Below are 13040 nucleotides of genomic sequence, written 5' to 3'. Positions count from 1 at the left end.
GTTCCATGTCCGATTCTAACTGTTGCTTCTTTACCTGCATACAGGTTCCTCAGGAGGCAAAGTAGTCTGCTATTCATTCCCATCCATGGAATTGGAACACCCATTCAAGCAGTTGCTAATCATTCCTTTCGTGAGTAGCAACTGCTTGAAGCTGCCCTTTGGAACTCAGGGAAGGTCATGGAGACTGGAGTCATGCCTACAAGAAACACAGGGACAGATATATGCCTCCATGCCCAGGAGCCCTATGTGGTCCTGAGGTAGGATCTAGGTAAGCTTTAGGCTGGGCATGTACAATTAGACTCCTGTTTACATTTCCTGAGGAAGGAGGCAGGTGGGCCCTAGGCTAGATATTTACAACCAGCCTCCTGTTGGCACTTCAAGATGGCACTAACAGGAACAGAGTAAGTAGCTGGACTTTTCCTCCCGTGGACACAAGATAACAATCACGGCAGGGTAAACTCTATTTGATTAAAAGATCAAGAGATCACATATTTCCCATCTGTGGGGCAAGGGAGGCATTGCACATGCCCAGAAAGGCTCTTTGGGGGTCAAAAAAGGGGGAGGCACCATCCCATAATAGGTGATGCTAAGGACCCCCTCACAGGGCTCTGACCTAGAATCTGTCTTGGAAAAAAGTCTCATATGCATGTTGGTGAGGGTCCTTAGGGCAGGTCAGGTGTGGAAAAAGAAACCAGATAATTGGCCAAAGGTAAACCAACCCAGAAGAACTGTCCTGGTATGAATGATTTTACTGCCTTTCATGGGGCTCCTCCTCCTCCTGGGAGGACGCCCGCACTCTCTCTCTCCAGGTGTGTAGTTCTGGCTCGCTTCTGTCTTAACTGAAAAAACAGTTCCTCTGTGCGCTCTCTTACTGTTGTGCTGTGTCTCTAATCGTACACTTTGTACCTGTTGTTTTGTTTTGTTTACAATTTTTGCCTTCTTGAGACATGCATTTTTCAGTGAGGGCAAGAGCCAGGGAAACCTTGTCTCTAGCCTCTGGCCCCTGGTGGACGAGCAGCTAGACTCCTGGTTTTCATCCAGGCCACTCAGGTCCGATCCCTGGGCAGAAAACTAAGACCTCGCTTCAGGCCACCCCTCGTGGCTGTCTGTCTCCAAGACTGGGATTTCAAGGTCAACTGCAGGTCCAGTCCCCGGGCCGAGAACTAAGCCACGGCTCCTGGCTGACTCTCTCCCAGATCACTGATGCTGAAACCCAGGATTTCAAGGTAAACTGCTGTTCTCCCTGCACTGCTGGCGGAAGACTTCTGACTTTCAGTCTCTCCCGTGAGGACTTGCTTGCTCTCACTCTCTGCCTTGTTCTCTTTCCTGGATTCAGAGGGCTGAATCTAGGTCCAACCAGTGAAGGAGCCCTCGCTATATCTTTCTCTCTCCTCTCTCCCTCTTTCTGCCTGAGCTACAACCCCAGCAGGGCCCCCACCCAAGCAGTGCTTCCTCATTGACGTTGCGAGCAGCGCGCTGGGAGCCGTAGCTCAGCACCCGCTACCCCCACCCTTTATCCTCTGGGCCCCACTGTCTTCTAGTCTGTTTCTCTCTGAGTACCCTGCTAGCACAAACACCAACTTTCTCTTTTTTTTCCTATGATTTTCTTTCCTGCTTTACTCGTGAAGTAAGGTGGTGGTTGTTTTGTTTGGTTTTTTTTATCCCACCTAAGCCTTATATCTCCTTCATGTTTATCTTAGACGCCAAACAAACAGGGCAATAGACCTAGGGTACTTCTGCTGTTTAATCTCCCACTTTATTCCATGTCCAAAAATCCCCTATGGGAATACTCCCACCTCTCAGCCCTCAGGTCCTGACCCCCATGGCATTTTGCATTGCAGTCAGCTCCCATGACTCCAGCAGTCCGCCCCCGCGCCACCAACCCCAGGCTCTGACAGTCCACACACTGCAGTGGACAGCCTACTGGGCTGGCTATTTTGAACCATACCACAAAGCAGCAACAGATGCCACTCAAAGAGAGCCCTGGTGATGGACTGGCACTGGTTCAAATATCCACACCCCACTCCCTGGACCCCTGGCACAAGGAGGGGGTTGACCAGAGATGTCTGGTGGAGGATGCTCGAAATTCCATGAAGCCCAGGATTTGAAGGAAATTCAGAGGACACTCTGGGTCTTCCTCAGGGGCCCCTGAGTCATGTTTCTGGGAGGCCAGACTTCATTTCTAGGAGCGCTGTTCTTGGTTGCAAGTTGTTCAGCATGGGAGGATCCTCTTTCTAAGCCAGATGAGCTAAGAAAGGGAAAACTTAGATTTTGCTGTAACATGACCTGAACTTTATTTAGGTTGGGGGATGCAAAGTGGCCTAGAAATCAGGGTCTCTAGATTGTAATACTGTCTTACAATTAGATCTTTATTATCACAGGATTGGACAATAAATAGAAATCAACTCTCCTGAACTTCTAAATGATCCCCATCAACTTCTCCCAACTCTCAGGGTAGGGACACAAGCTTCCCTGACTCCTGCAATTTCCTCTACTTTTTCAGATTCTTCTGATCAAACAAAGACCCCCACCTCCCCAGAGGGACAATCCCTGCTGGGGCAACATTTTATCATCCAGTCTGCCCCTGTTATTAGGGCCAATTTGAGCACTGTCCTGTCTAAATTTTAGCTATGAAACTATGACTACAGAAAAGAAAGATGATATTTTATTATGACATGGTGTGGCCACAATATTCTCTGGACTTCAGAGAAAATTAAGATAAAAATCTTCTGAAATTGGGGGAAAAAACCTGGTTCTTTTTGCATGTGCAGTTAGAGAAAGCCACCTTTTAAAATACTTTTTTTCTCTTTCAGAATTCTGACCCTGAGAGAACAAGTCCTATTAGGAGAATGTGGCTTTCTCTCCCTGTACCTTGGCACCAGGGCTCCCAGGAACACTTATAGCACTTAATAATCCCTACTTACTCAGACTGGGGGAAAAAATGAGGACAAAGCCTTTTAAAATTTTACTCATCCCAATTGTTATTTATAAACCAGTGAGTTTTATATTGTAATTCCTGATTCATGACTAAGTATAGAAAATGAAATTATGAGATCGCTGTCTGGATATACTTGTGTATTTACACTCTGATGCCTTTGTAAAAGTGCTCCCTCTTCCAGATTTGTAGAGTAGACTTTCTAAGATTAAATTAAAATGAATTAGGTAAATAAATTTTGTTAGTAACAGTGAGCCGGTGCCAGACAGAAGTCTGGCTTTCTCTCTCTGTGAAGAGAACACAGTTTTCTTGGAATACTGCTTTTGATAACAGACCATGTGAACTTCCTTGCCTTTTTCCTGTTACTTTGATTGAGTGAATAAGTATTATTTCACGACTATCTCTGAAGATTACAGCACATGTTGATACAGTTCATTCTGCTTCTACAAAACTCAACTCCTTGTTGTCAGACTTTTGCCCATCCTGATGCCTTGTACCATGGCAATGGTCTACACTTAAGTTAGGGAAGTTAAAGTTGGTGAACAATAGCTGTAAATTAAAGTCACATTTATGGGAAATCCAAGATGACCATTTAGCTTTTCCCAGCTCCTTGGCAAACCTCATTGTTATTTCATGGGTTAAAGCCTTTCCTGACTACCTGCCTTTGTTGTCCTCATGATGGAAAGGAAGTGGTTAAAATATATGTTCCACGTGGGGTATACCTTCCACAGTCTCTAGTGGTAAAAGTACCCCCTTCACCGTACAGATCATACAAACCTTCCCCTAAAACCTCTAAACTTCTTGAAACTATCACTGTCACTAATCCTCAATCATTAGGCAAGATCAACAGAGCTAATGGAAAAATTGGACTCAAAAAGAACAAACATTAATTACGGGAGATTAAATGAATCACTAAAGACATGCGTGTGTGCATGCTAAGTCGCTTCAGTCCTGTCTGATCCTTGCTACACCGCGGACTGCAGCCCACCAGGCTCCTCTGTCCATGGGATTCTCCAGGCAAGAATACTGGAGTGGGTTTCCATGCCCATCTCCAGGGGATCTTCCTGACCCAGGGATGAAACCTGTGTCTCTTTTATCTACCTGCATTGACAGGTAGATTCTTTACTACTAGCACCACTTGGGAAGCCCCAAACTGCTAAGTATGATTATAATTTTTATGACTTTTTTTCTGACATATTATTGGCTTCTAATCTGGTCTTCAGATATTAAAAAAGCTATTCTCAAGTTGCTTATGATTTACAACAGCTTGGTAACTGACATCTGCAGATAAAATTAAGACATTTTTCTTTTCTCTCTGCTTGGTCCCTCCAGAAAATGGAGACCTTTGGGCTCTGAACAGTTTCATTGGGTTGAAAAGACACGTGCAGAAAACTCAAGTGTTTGGCAGACCTCTATAAGATAGAAATCCACCTAGGCAAAATCTGATGATAGACCTTTGACATGGCTTTCTTGGCCTTAAGGGGCCTTTTGGAAACTTAGTCAGAGATTGCTTCTGAAGAATTACACCAGGGTCACTGTTCCCTCATGGCTCAGATGGTAAAGAATCTGCCTGCAATGTGGGAGACCTGGGTTCGATTGCTGGGTCAGGAAGATCCCCTGGAGAGGGGAATAGCCACCCACTCCACTATTCTTGCCTGCAGAATTCCATGGACAGAGGAGCCTGGTGGGCTATAGTCCATGGGGTCACAGAGTTGGACATGACTGAATGACTCACTCTTTCACTTTCACTGTGGAAGAACCCATGTGGTCACAGGTTAATGGACCTACGATCAGCCAGATCTGCAGATTCAAATCTGTGTTGACTATATATTAACTTGTCTGACTTTGCAAGAACTACATACCACTGTCTGTCCTCCTTTCCTGAGTGATACAGAGAAAACAATTATGTTTGGGGCTTGCCTGGTGGCTCAGTGGTAAAGAAGCTGCCTGCCAATGCAGGAGATGCAGGTTCAATCTCTGGTTATGGAAGATCCCTCAAAGTAAATGGCAACCCACTCCAGTATTCTTGCCTGGGAAGTCCCATGGACAGAGGAGCCTGGCAGGCTACAGTCCACGGGGTCGCAAAAGAGTCGGTTATGACTTAGCAACTACACAGCAATGACAAAACCTTGTCTGAGTGAAAGATCAAGAGGTCACATATTTCCTGTCTTTAGGGCAAGGGAGATGCTGCAATACACAGGAAGGCTTCTGGGGGCTCAAAAAGGAGGGACTACCATCCCATAATAGGTGAAGCCAAGGCCCCCTCGGGCCTCTGGGCTGGAATCCATCTTGGAAGAAAGTTGCACATGTGTGTTGGGAAGAGTTGGAGGGCAGGTCAGGCATGAAAAAAGAAACCAGATAATTGGCCAAAGGTGAGCAAAGATGCGGAAGAACTGTCCGGTATAAAGAGTTTTCCCGCTTCTTTATGGGGCTCCCTTTCGTGAGGGGAGACGCCCACACTCTCTCTCTCCAGGTGTGTGACTCCGCCTCGCTTCTGTCTCAGCTCAATGGGCTGGTCCTCTGTGCGCTCGCCCACTTGCGCTGTGCCTCTAATAATACACTTCGTACCTGTTTGTTTGTTTTTTTTTTAACAGCTTTTTCCTTCTTGAGAAAAGCATTTTTCAACGGGGACAAGAGCCAGGGGAGCCTTGTTTCTAGCTTCTAGCCTCCGGCGGATGAGCAGCTGGGACTCCTGGTTTTCATCCAGGCCACCCAGGTCCAATTTCTAAGCAGAGAACTAAGATATCCCTTCAAGCCACCGCTTGAGGCTGTCTCTCTCTCTCTCTGAGAGCAACCCCACTCGGTTTTAGGAAATGGTAAGAGCAAATGACTGGTTAACAAATGTTTGCCCCTCTGCACTGACAAGTCTTTCAAAGACCAAAAGTTCTCTCCAGTAATAGCTCACTTCCTGTTATAGGCACCGTAATCTAAATTATTTTGAGCCACGAAGGGAGAGACAAAAGGCTTTCCTTTAGGCTGCAACATCTTAATTGCCTTCAGCTGAAAACATTCCACAAGCCCAAGTGGCGCATTTTAGAGTGACGCGTTCTCGTTCCCCTCGCTTCTCTTCAGCCACCCTTCCAGTAACACTGGAGCGCATTCAAGGTTTCCCGCCTCAGATACCAAACCTCAGAGCTGGAGAACTTGCCCAGTGCATCTTTCCTCACCTGCTCCCATCACTCCTTTGCTCCGTGGAATTGGTATCCCAGGACCAAGGGCAAGTGGACATTCTTGACGGCGTTTTGTGTTGTTTTCTCAGCAGATCTGAGCCTCCTCAACTGTGCCTAGGATGTTGCGTCGGTACATTCACCAATTTGGTCAGAAGCTGGCCCGCAGGTGGCGGCTGGAGCCCAGGGAGGGGTCTGAGAGGCACACGGCTCGTCGTCTGAACACGCTTGACCTGATTGCCTTGGGTTTGGGTAGCACCCTAGATGTACGCATGTACATCTTGGTTGGAGAAGTGTCTGTGTACGAGGCTGGACCAGCGATCGTCCTCTGCTACTTGCTGGCCGGTCTGTCTACTCTTTTGTCCGGGCTCTGCTATGCAGAGTTGGCGGCCCGGGTACCACGCTCTGATTCTGCCTATCTCTACAGCTACGTCACCATGGGTCAGCTGTGCGCCTTCATCACTGGCTGGAACCTCATCCTGTCCTATGTCATGGGTGAGATGATGGGGTGGGGGAAGGTGTGAGGCTCCAGATCAAAAATTCAGAGGAGGTACTGGAGTCTTATTAATTTAGGAAGACTTTGTTGTCAATCTTGTGGGCTGAAGTGGGTTATTGTGGCAGGAAAACCCCACAACTTCTTTCTACTTAGATCAATCCCACTTCCTTTAAATGATGGACCAGGAACCGTGAAGGAAAGGGAACTGTGGGGAGTGGGTAAGAAGGGGGCATGGCCCACAGGCTCATCCCTTCACCTCTTTGAAGTCTCTGCTCAGCTGCTGCCTTTGAGGGAATTCCTCTACTACCCAATTTATTTTTTTAATTTTTTTTTTAGTTTATTGGGGTGTGTCGAGTCTTTGTTGCTGGGCACGGGCTGCTTTTCTAGTTTTGGTGTGAGGGCTGCTCATCGCCATGGCTTCTCTTGTTGTGGGCTTAGTTGCCCTGGGGCATGTGGAATCTTTCTGGACCAGGGATCAAACCCATGTCCCCTGCATTAGCAGGCAGATTCTTAACCATTGCACCACCAGAGAAATCCTGCAACTCAATTTAAAATTTTACTCTCGGGACTTCCCTGGTGGTCCAGTGGCTAAGGCTCCAAGCTCACAAAGCAGGGGGCCCAGGTTCGATCCCTGGTCAGGGAACTAGATTCCACATGCCACAGAGTTTGCATGCAGCAACTAAGACCCAGTACAGCTAAATAAATAATTAAAAAAAAAAAAACAGAGGGATTTCCCTGGTGGTCCAGGGGTTAAGAATCTGCCTGCCGATGCAGGGGACACAGGTTCGATCCCTGATGGAGGAAGATTCCACATGCCATGGGGTCACTAAGCTTGTGTGCCACAACTGCTGAGCCTGCACACCCTGGAGCCCGTGCTCCACACAAAGAGAAGCCACAACAGTGAGAAGCCCGTGCCCTGCAACTAGGGAGCAGCCCCCACTCCCTGCAACTAGAGAAAACCCCACGTGTGGCATTGAAGACCCAGTGTGGCCAAGACTAAAGGAATCGATAAACAAAATTTTTAAAAATAAAGAAAAGTAAATAAACTTTCACTCTCATCTTCCAACCTTCTTTTTTTAATTAATTTATTTTAATTGGAGGCTAATTACTTTACAATATTGTAATGATTTTTGCCATACATTCTTCCAACCTTCTTGATCCCACCTTCCAGTTATATTTTTTCTGGCCTCACATTAATCTCCTACTAATGTATTAAATGGACAGACGAGCCTGGCTGGCTACAGTCCAAGGGGTTGCAAAGAGTGGGACATGACTAAGCGATTAAACATAGCACCCAGCAATATATTAAACAGTTGAGCTATTTTGTGAATCATCTGGGTCTACTCTCTCCACTCCATACAAAGAAACATTTTGAGCTTAAGTGATTTGTTGGCTTCTTTCCCCGCACGCTTCCCTTGACATGGCAGGAGTTAAGTTCGTGTCTGTCGATGAACGTATCTTCCTCTGTTGCTGCAGGCACCGCCTGTGTGTCCAGGGCCTGGAGTGCCACCTTTGACAGCCTGATTGGGAACCACATCTCTCGGGCGTTCCAGGAAACTTTCTCTCTGAACGTGCCCTACTTCCTGGCCACATATGCAGACTTTTTTGCACTGGGCCTGGTGCTGCTGCTCACAGGTGAGACAGGGTTCAGTGATGGACCGGGCAGAGTAGAGTATGGAAGAGGGGAGCTGGGGTGCAGAAGGCTAGGGGCTCCAGAATGGTGGGCGGATTAAGCCTGGAATGAAGTGTCTGGGGCAAGAGAGACAGGAAGGCAAGACAGACATAGACCGTGGTTTTCCACCCTTGCCACTATTGACATATAGGCATCTTTGGTGTGTGTGGGGGGTACTGCCCTATTCATTGTAGGCTTTGTTTTCAACCATTGTAAAATATTGAGTAGCACCCCTGGTTTTTCCCTCATAGCTCAGTCAGTAAAGAATCTGCCTGTAGTGCAGGAGACCCAGGTTTGATCCCTGGGTCAGGAAGATGCTCTGGAGAAGGAAATGGCAACCCACTCCAGTACTCTTGCCTGGAGAATCCCATGGACAGAGGAGCCTGGAGGGCTACAGTCCACAGGGTCGCAAGAGTCAGACACGATTCATGACTAAACCACCACCACCCTAGTTTTTACTCACTAGAAAATAGTGAAGCCCACCTGAATTACAGCAATCCGAATGTCTCCAGAGGTTACCAAGAGTCTCTTGAGAGATAAAAATCACCCCACCTGATAATCATTTACTTAGACTTAGAAGTTTCTTCTGTGTACTGAGACTGAAGATGTTTGAGAGGAAATTCACACAAAATTAACCTTTATTTATTTTTTTTTTTACTATATCACCCCAGATTTATTGGGATATAATTGAGATTGCAATATTATATAATTTTAAGATGTGCAAAGTGTGATGTGATGGGTTTATTGTGGGATGGTTGCCACAGTAAGAAATTAACCATCTTCAAAGTGGACAATTCAGTGGCACTGAGTACCTTCAAGACCCTGGTTCGATCCCTGGGTTGGGAAGATCCCCTGGAGAAGGGAAAAGCTACCCACACCAATATTCTGGCCTGGAGAATTCCATGGACTAAGTCCATGGGGTCGAAAAGAGTCAGACACGACTGAGTGACTTTCACTTTCACGTTCACTACCTTCACATTGTTGTAGACCATCACTGCTTCTAGCTCCAGATTTTTTCATCGCAAGAAAAGGGAAACCTGTACACACGGAGCGGTCACTGTCCACCTTCCACTCACCCCCAAACACCGGCCTCTGACAACCGCTCGTCTGTTCTCCGTCTCTGCTTGTTTCATGTTCCCCCACAGGACTACTGTTTCTGGGAGCCCGTGAGTCAACCCTGGTTAACAAAGTGTTCACTGGCTTGAACCTTTTGGTTCTCATCTTCACCATCCTCTCTGGCTTCATTAAGGGAGACCTGCATAACTGGAAGCTCACGGAAGAAGACTACAGATTGGCCACATCTGGATCCAGTGACACCTATAGGTTAGGACGCTGCTCTTGGCCACAGAAACGCCTGGATGTTTGGTGCAGAGCTGGGAATGTGGTGGGGACTAACGACTTCGGGGCTGATGGATCTAGACGATATGAATCCTGGGGTCCAGGGCTTGTGAAGTTAACTGAGGAGTCCAGTGGAGATGAGTGAACACACCTCACCCACGTTCTTTCTTGCTCCTTCTCATCACAGCTTGGGCCCTCTGGGTTCTGGAGGGTTTCTGCCTTTTGGCTTTGAAGGGATTCTCCAGGGAGCAGCAACGTGCGTCTATGCCTTTGTTGGCTTTGATGTCATTGTTACTACAGGTAACACGGTCGCTGGGTGTCTTATCGAGGGTCTGGGCAGGTTGGGCTGCCCTTGGGCACAGGGGTTGGGAGAAGGTTAGACTGCGTTTGGAGGTGCAAGGGGAAATTGGATTTTGTGCTTTCATTCCAGTGTGTTTACTGACCCTGTATTCCACCCATCTTGCAGGGAAAGAGGTCCAAGATCCTCGTCGCTCCATCCCCTTGGGCATCGTGATCACGATCTTTATTGGCTTTTTGGCGTATTTTGGTGTCTCAGCGGCACTCACTCTCATGGTGCCCTACTACCAGATTCAACCCCAGAGCCCCCTGCTGCAGGCTTTCCTCCACGTCGGGTGGAACCCTGCCAGATATGTCGTGGCTGTTGGCACCCTCTGTGCTCTTACATCCAGGTCAGTGTCACAGTTTTTAACCCACCCACTGTGGGATTCTCAGGGATTGTAGTCCTTGGATTGAGAGACAACAGGAAAAGACATCTGACCCCAGGAAGACAGGAAGCAGAAGCCCTGGTCTCTCCTGCTTCTCCACATCCTCACATGTTTCCATTTCCTCTCCCAGCCTCCTGGGTACCATGTTCACCGTGCCTCGGTTGATCTACGTCATGGCAGAGGATGGGCTCCTTTTCCGGGGACTTGCCCGAATCCATTCCCGCACAGGAACCCCCATCTGGGCCATCTTGGTTTCTGGAATGCTTGCAGGTGTGTAAACAAAATCCACTCCTTCTTTGATCAATTTTCCTGACTTGTATGTTTCCACGGTCTCACCCTCTTTTCCCAACTTGTTTGTGCCCTGATTTTAGCGGCCCTGGCTCTGCTCTTGGAGCTGATTGATCTTGTGTACCTTGTGTCAATTGGGACCCTGCTTGCTTACTCCCTGGTGGCCTTTTCAGTCCTTGTCCTCAGGTAAGACTTCTCTACACCTTGGCAGGGGGTCTTTGACTCACAGGGATTGATGCAGAGATAACTCTCTTTTTCCTTCCTGCTATCTTCTAAATGTCCTGCTATCACTAAGTTGGGAAATGATGGATTAGTCTGGGTGATGTTGGATGAGTAGGGGCTGCCATTATTACTGCCTTGATATTTCTAACTCAGGTATCTACCAGAACAGAATTTCAGCAAGAATGAGAAAAAAGATGATGAAATTGATATTTCACAATGGGAAGCAAGTCCTTGGGAACCTGCATCAGAAGCAGGAACTTCAAGGACTCTAAAGAGTCTGTGGTTCCCTCCCAGCACCATCCCCACCTGGAAATCGGGCCAGATTGTCTATGGATGTGCCTTCCTTCTTGGTGAGCAGTGGGACTTCTCTTTGGCTGTATTCTGAAATTGACAGCATGGAGAAGGCACTGTGTTTTGAGCAGTTGAGGAGGAGTCTTGGAAATACGATGGTCCTTCCTGATGGGGGCAGCCTGGGGAGGGGTGTGACCTGAGCCCTGATATCTTTGTCTTCCGGGTCCAGCCTGTTCTTCTCCCTGACCCCTGCAGTTCTCCTGCTGACCATCCTGAGCCTGATCCTGGCCCAGTGGCCCAGCCAGGTGTTCTCTGGGGACCCCATGCTCACAGCCGTGGCTGTGCTGCTGCTGCTGCTCATCACTGGGGTCACGGGCATCATCTGGAGGCAGCCCCAGGACCCCTCTCCTCTTCACTTCAAGGTAGGTGACCTCATGTGTCCAAAGTGTCCTCCTTGAGTGAAGGAGGTCTGCATGCTTTGAGGTCTAAACATCCTTCACTGGACCAGGAATGAGGGGAGTTGCTAGAACAACTGGACTCTTCCCTGATCCACACTCAGTGCTTTACACATACAATCTCAGTAGGCACTGAACACACAGCCTGAGTAGAATGGGAGTCTTCTGACACATATGGGTTGGGGTCTCCCTTTCAGACGTCTGGGGGTGTGTCCAGGGATGAACTGACTTTGCCCGCAGGTCCCTGCTCTGCCTGTCCTCCCACTGGTGAGCATCTTTGTGAACATCTACTTGTTGATGCAGATGAACACTGGGACCTGGGTCCTATTTGGCATCTGGATGGCGATTGGTAAGTGCCTTCCTTGGAAAATGAGTGACTAAACCCAAGTGTCTTCCTATACCTCTCCCAGAAACTGTGTCAGACACCGTAATAGGAGGGCTAATGGGATTTGTAAGTGAGGAGAGCACCTACTTTTCCTTCTCATCATCTCATTTCCCTACTAGGATTTGCCATATACTTTGGATATGGGATCCAACACAGCTTGGAGGAGAACAATGATCAACAGTCACCAGCCTCCACCTCCCAAATGCTGGACCAAAACACGCCCAATTATGAATCAGGTTAACCATAAGATACTGATACTGTGTGGAATCCCTTCACACACTGGAGGTATCTTCCCATTCAAGGGTGACTTTGAGCCTCTATGGAGTCTGAAGGTGAAATGCATTGACAGCCGTGTGCTTATTGACACCAGATAAAATGACTTTACTGTTGAGTAATTTTTAAGTAAACTTTTCAAAACATAATATGTATACAGAAAAGTACATGCTTCATAAGTGGGCTGTTGCTGCTGCTGCTGCTGCTGCTAAGTCGAGTCAATTGTGTCCGACTCTGTGTGACCCCATAGACGGCAGCCCATCAGGCTCCGCCGTCCCTGGGATTCTCCAGGCAAGAACACTGGAGTGGGTTGCCATTTCCCTCTCCAATGCATGAAAGTGAAAAGTGAAAGTGAAGTCGCTCAGTCGTATCCGACTCAGCAACCCCTTGGACTGCAGCCTACCAGATAAGAGTACTGGAGTGGGTTACCATTGTCTTCTCCTCATAAGTGGGCAGCAAGATCAATTTTCACAAAGTACAACTACTAACTACTAACTAAAAGCAAAAGTGAAAGGGAAGTTGCTCAGTCATGTCTGACTCTTTGCAATTTTCCAGGCAAGAATACTGGAGTGGGTTGCCATTTCCTTCTCCAGGAGATCTTCCCGATCCCGGGCTTGAACCCGGGTCTCCTGCATTGTAGGCAGACACTTTACCATCTGAGCCACTAGGGAAGTCCTAACTATTAACTAAAGGAAGTAATAAAATATCAATGGGCATATAAGAAGCACCTTCTTATGCCTATTTCCAGTGAAAACACAGAGATTGTGACCTGGAAAGAAATGCAGGCAACCAT

The 13040-nt window shown here is 47.6% G+C and overlaps 1 protein-coding gene across 1 annotated transcript; it reads left to right on the top strand.

Moving 5' to 3' along the window:
• The first annotated feature begins 6224 nt into the window (after window positions 1-6224).
• LOC145513281 (cationic amino acid transporter 3-like) lies at window positions 6225-12215 on the top strand. The gene is made up of 11 exons (XM_081509193.1): window positions 6225-6597; window positions 8075-8233; window positions 9416-9593; window positions 9796-9908; window positions 10075-10297; window positions 10464-10603; window positions 10705-10807; window positions 10997-11193; window positions 11390-11556; window positions 11830-11938; window positions 12094-12215. Exons 1-11 carry the CDS (start codon window positions 6225-6227, stop codon window positions 12213-12215), a joined length of 1884 nt encoding a protein of 627 aa, XP_081365319.1.
• Window positions 12216-13040: the final 825 nt, after the last annotated feature.

Source organism: Giraffa tippelskirchi, chromosome 7 (genome assembly GCF_054371585.1).
Source record: "Giraffa tippelskirchi isolate mGirTip1 chromosome 7, T2T-mGirTip1v1.2.pri, whole genome shotgun sequence".
Classification (NCBI taxonomy): domain Eukaryota; kingdom Metazoa; phylum Chordata; class Mammalia; order Artiodactyla; family Giraffidae; genus Giraffa; species Giraffa tippelskirchi.
The sequence above is the reverse complement of the archived record's forward strand: the minus strand, read 5'-3'. Positions and strand labels throughout refer to the sequence as shown.

Bases quoted from the DNA above. Each gene is read 5' to 3' on its own strand.
- LOC145513281 (XM_081509193.1), top strand. From the start codon at position 6,225: ATGTTGCGTCGGTACATTCACCAATTTGGTCAGAAGCTGGCCCGCAGG. The intron at 9,909-10,074 runs GTAACACGGTCG...CCCATCTTGCAG, and splicing joins TGATGTCATTGTTACTACAG to GGAAAGAGGTCCAAGATCCT. The intron at 10,298-10,463 runs GTCAGTGTCACA...TTCCTCTCCCAG, and splicing joins CTCTGTGCTCTTACATCCAG to CCTCCTGGGTACCATGTTCA.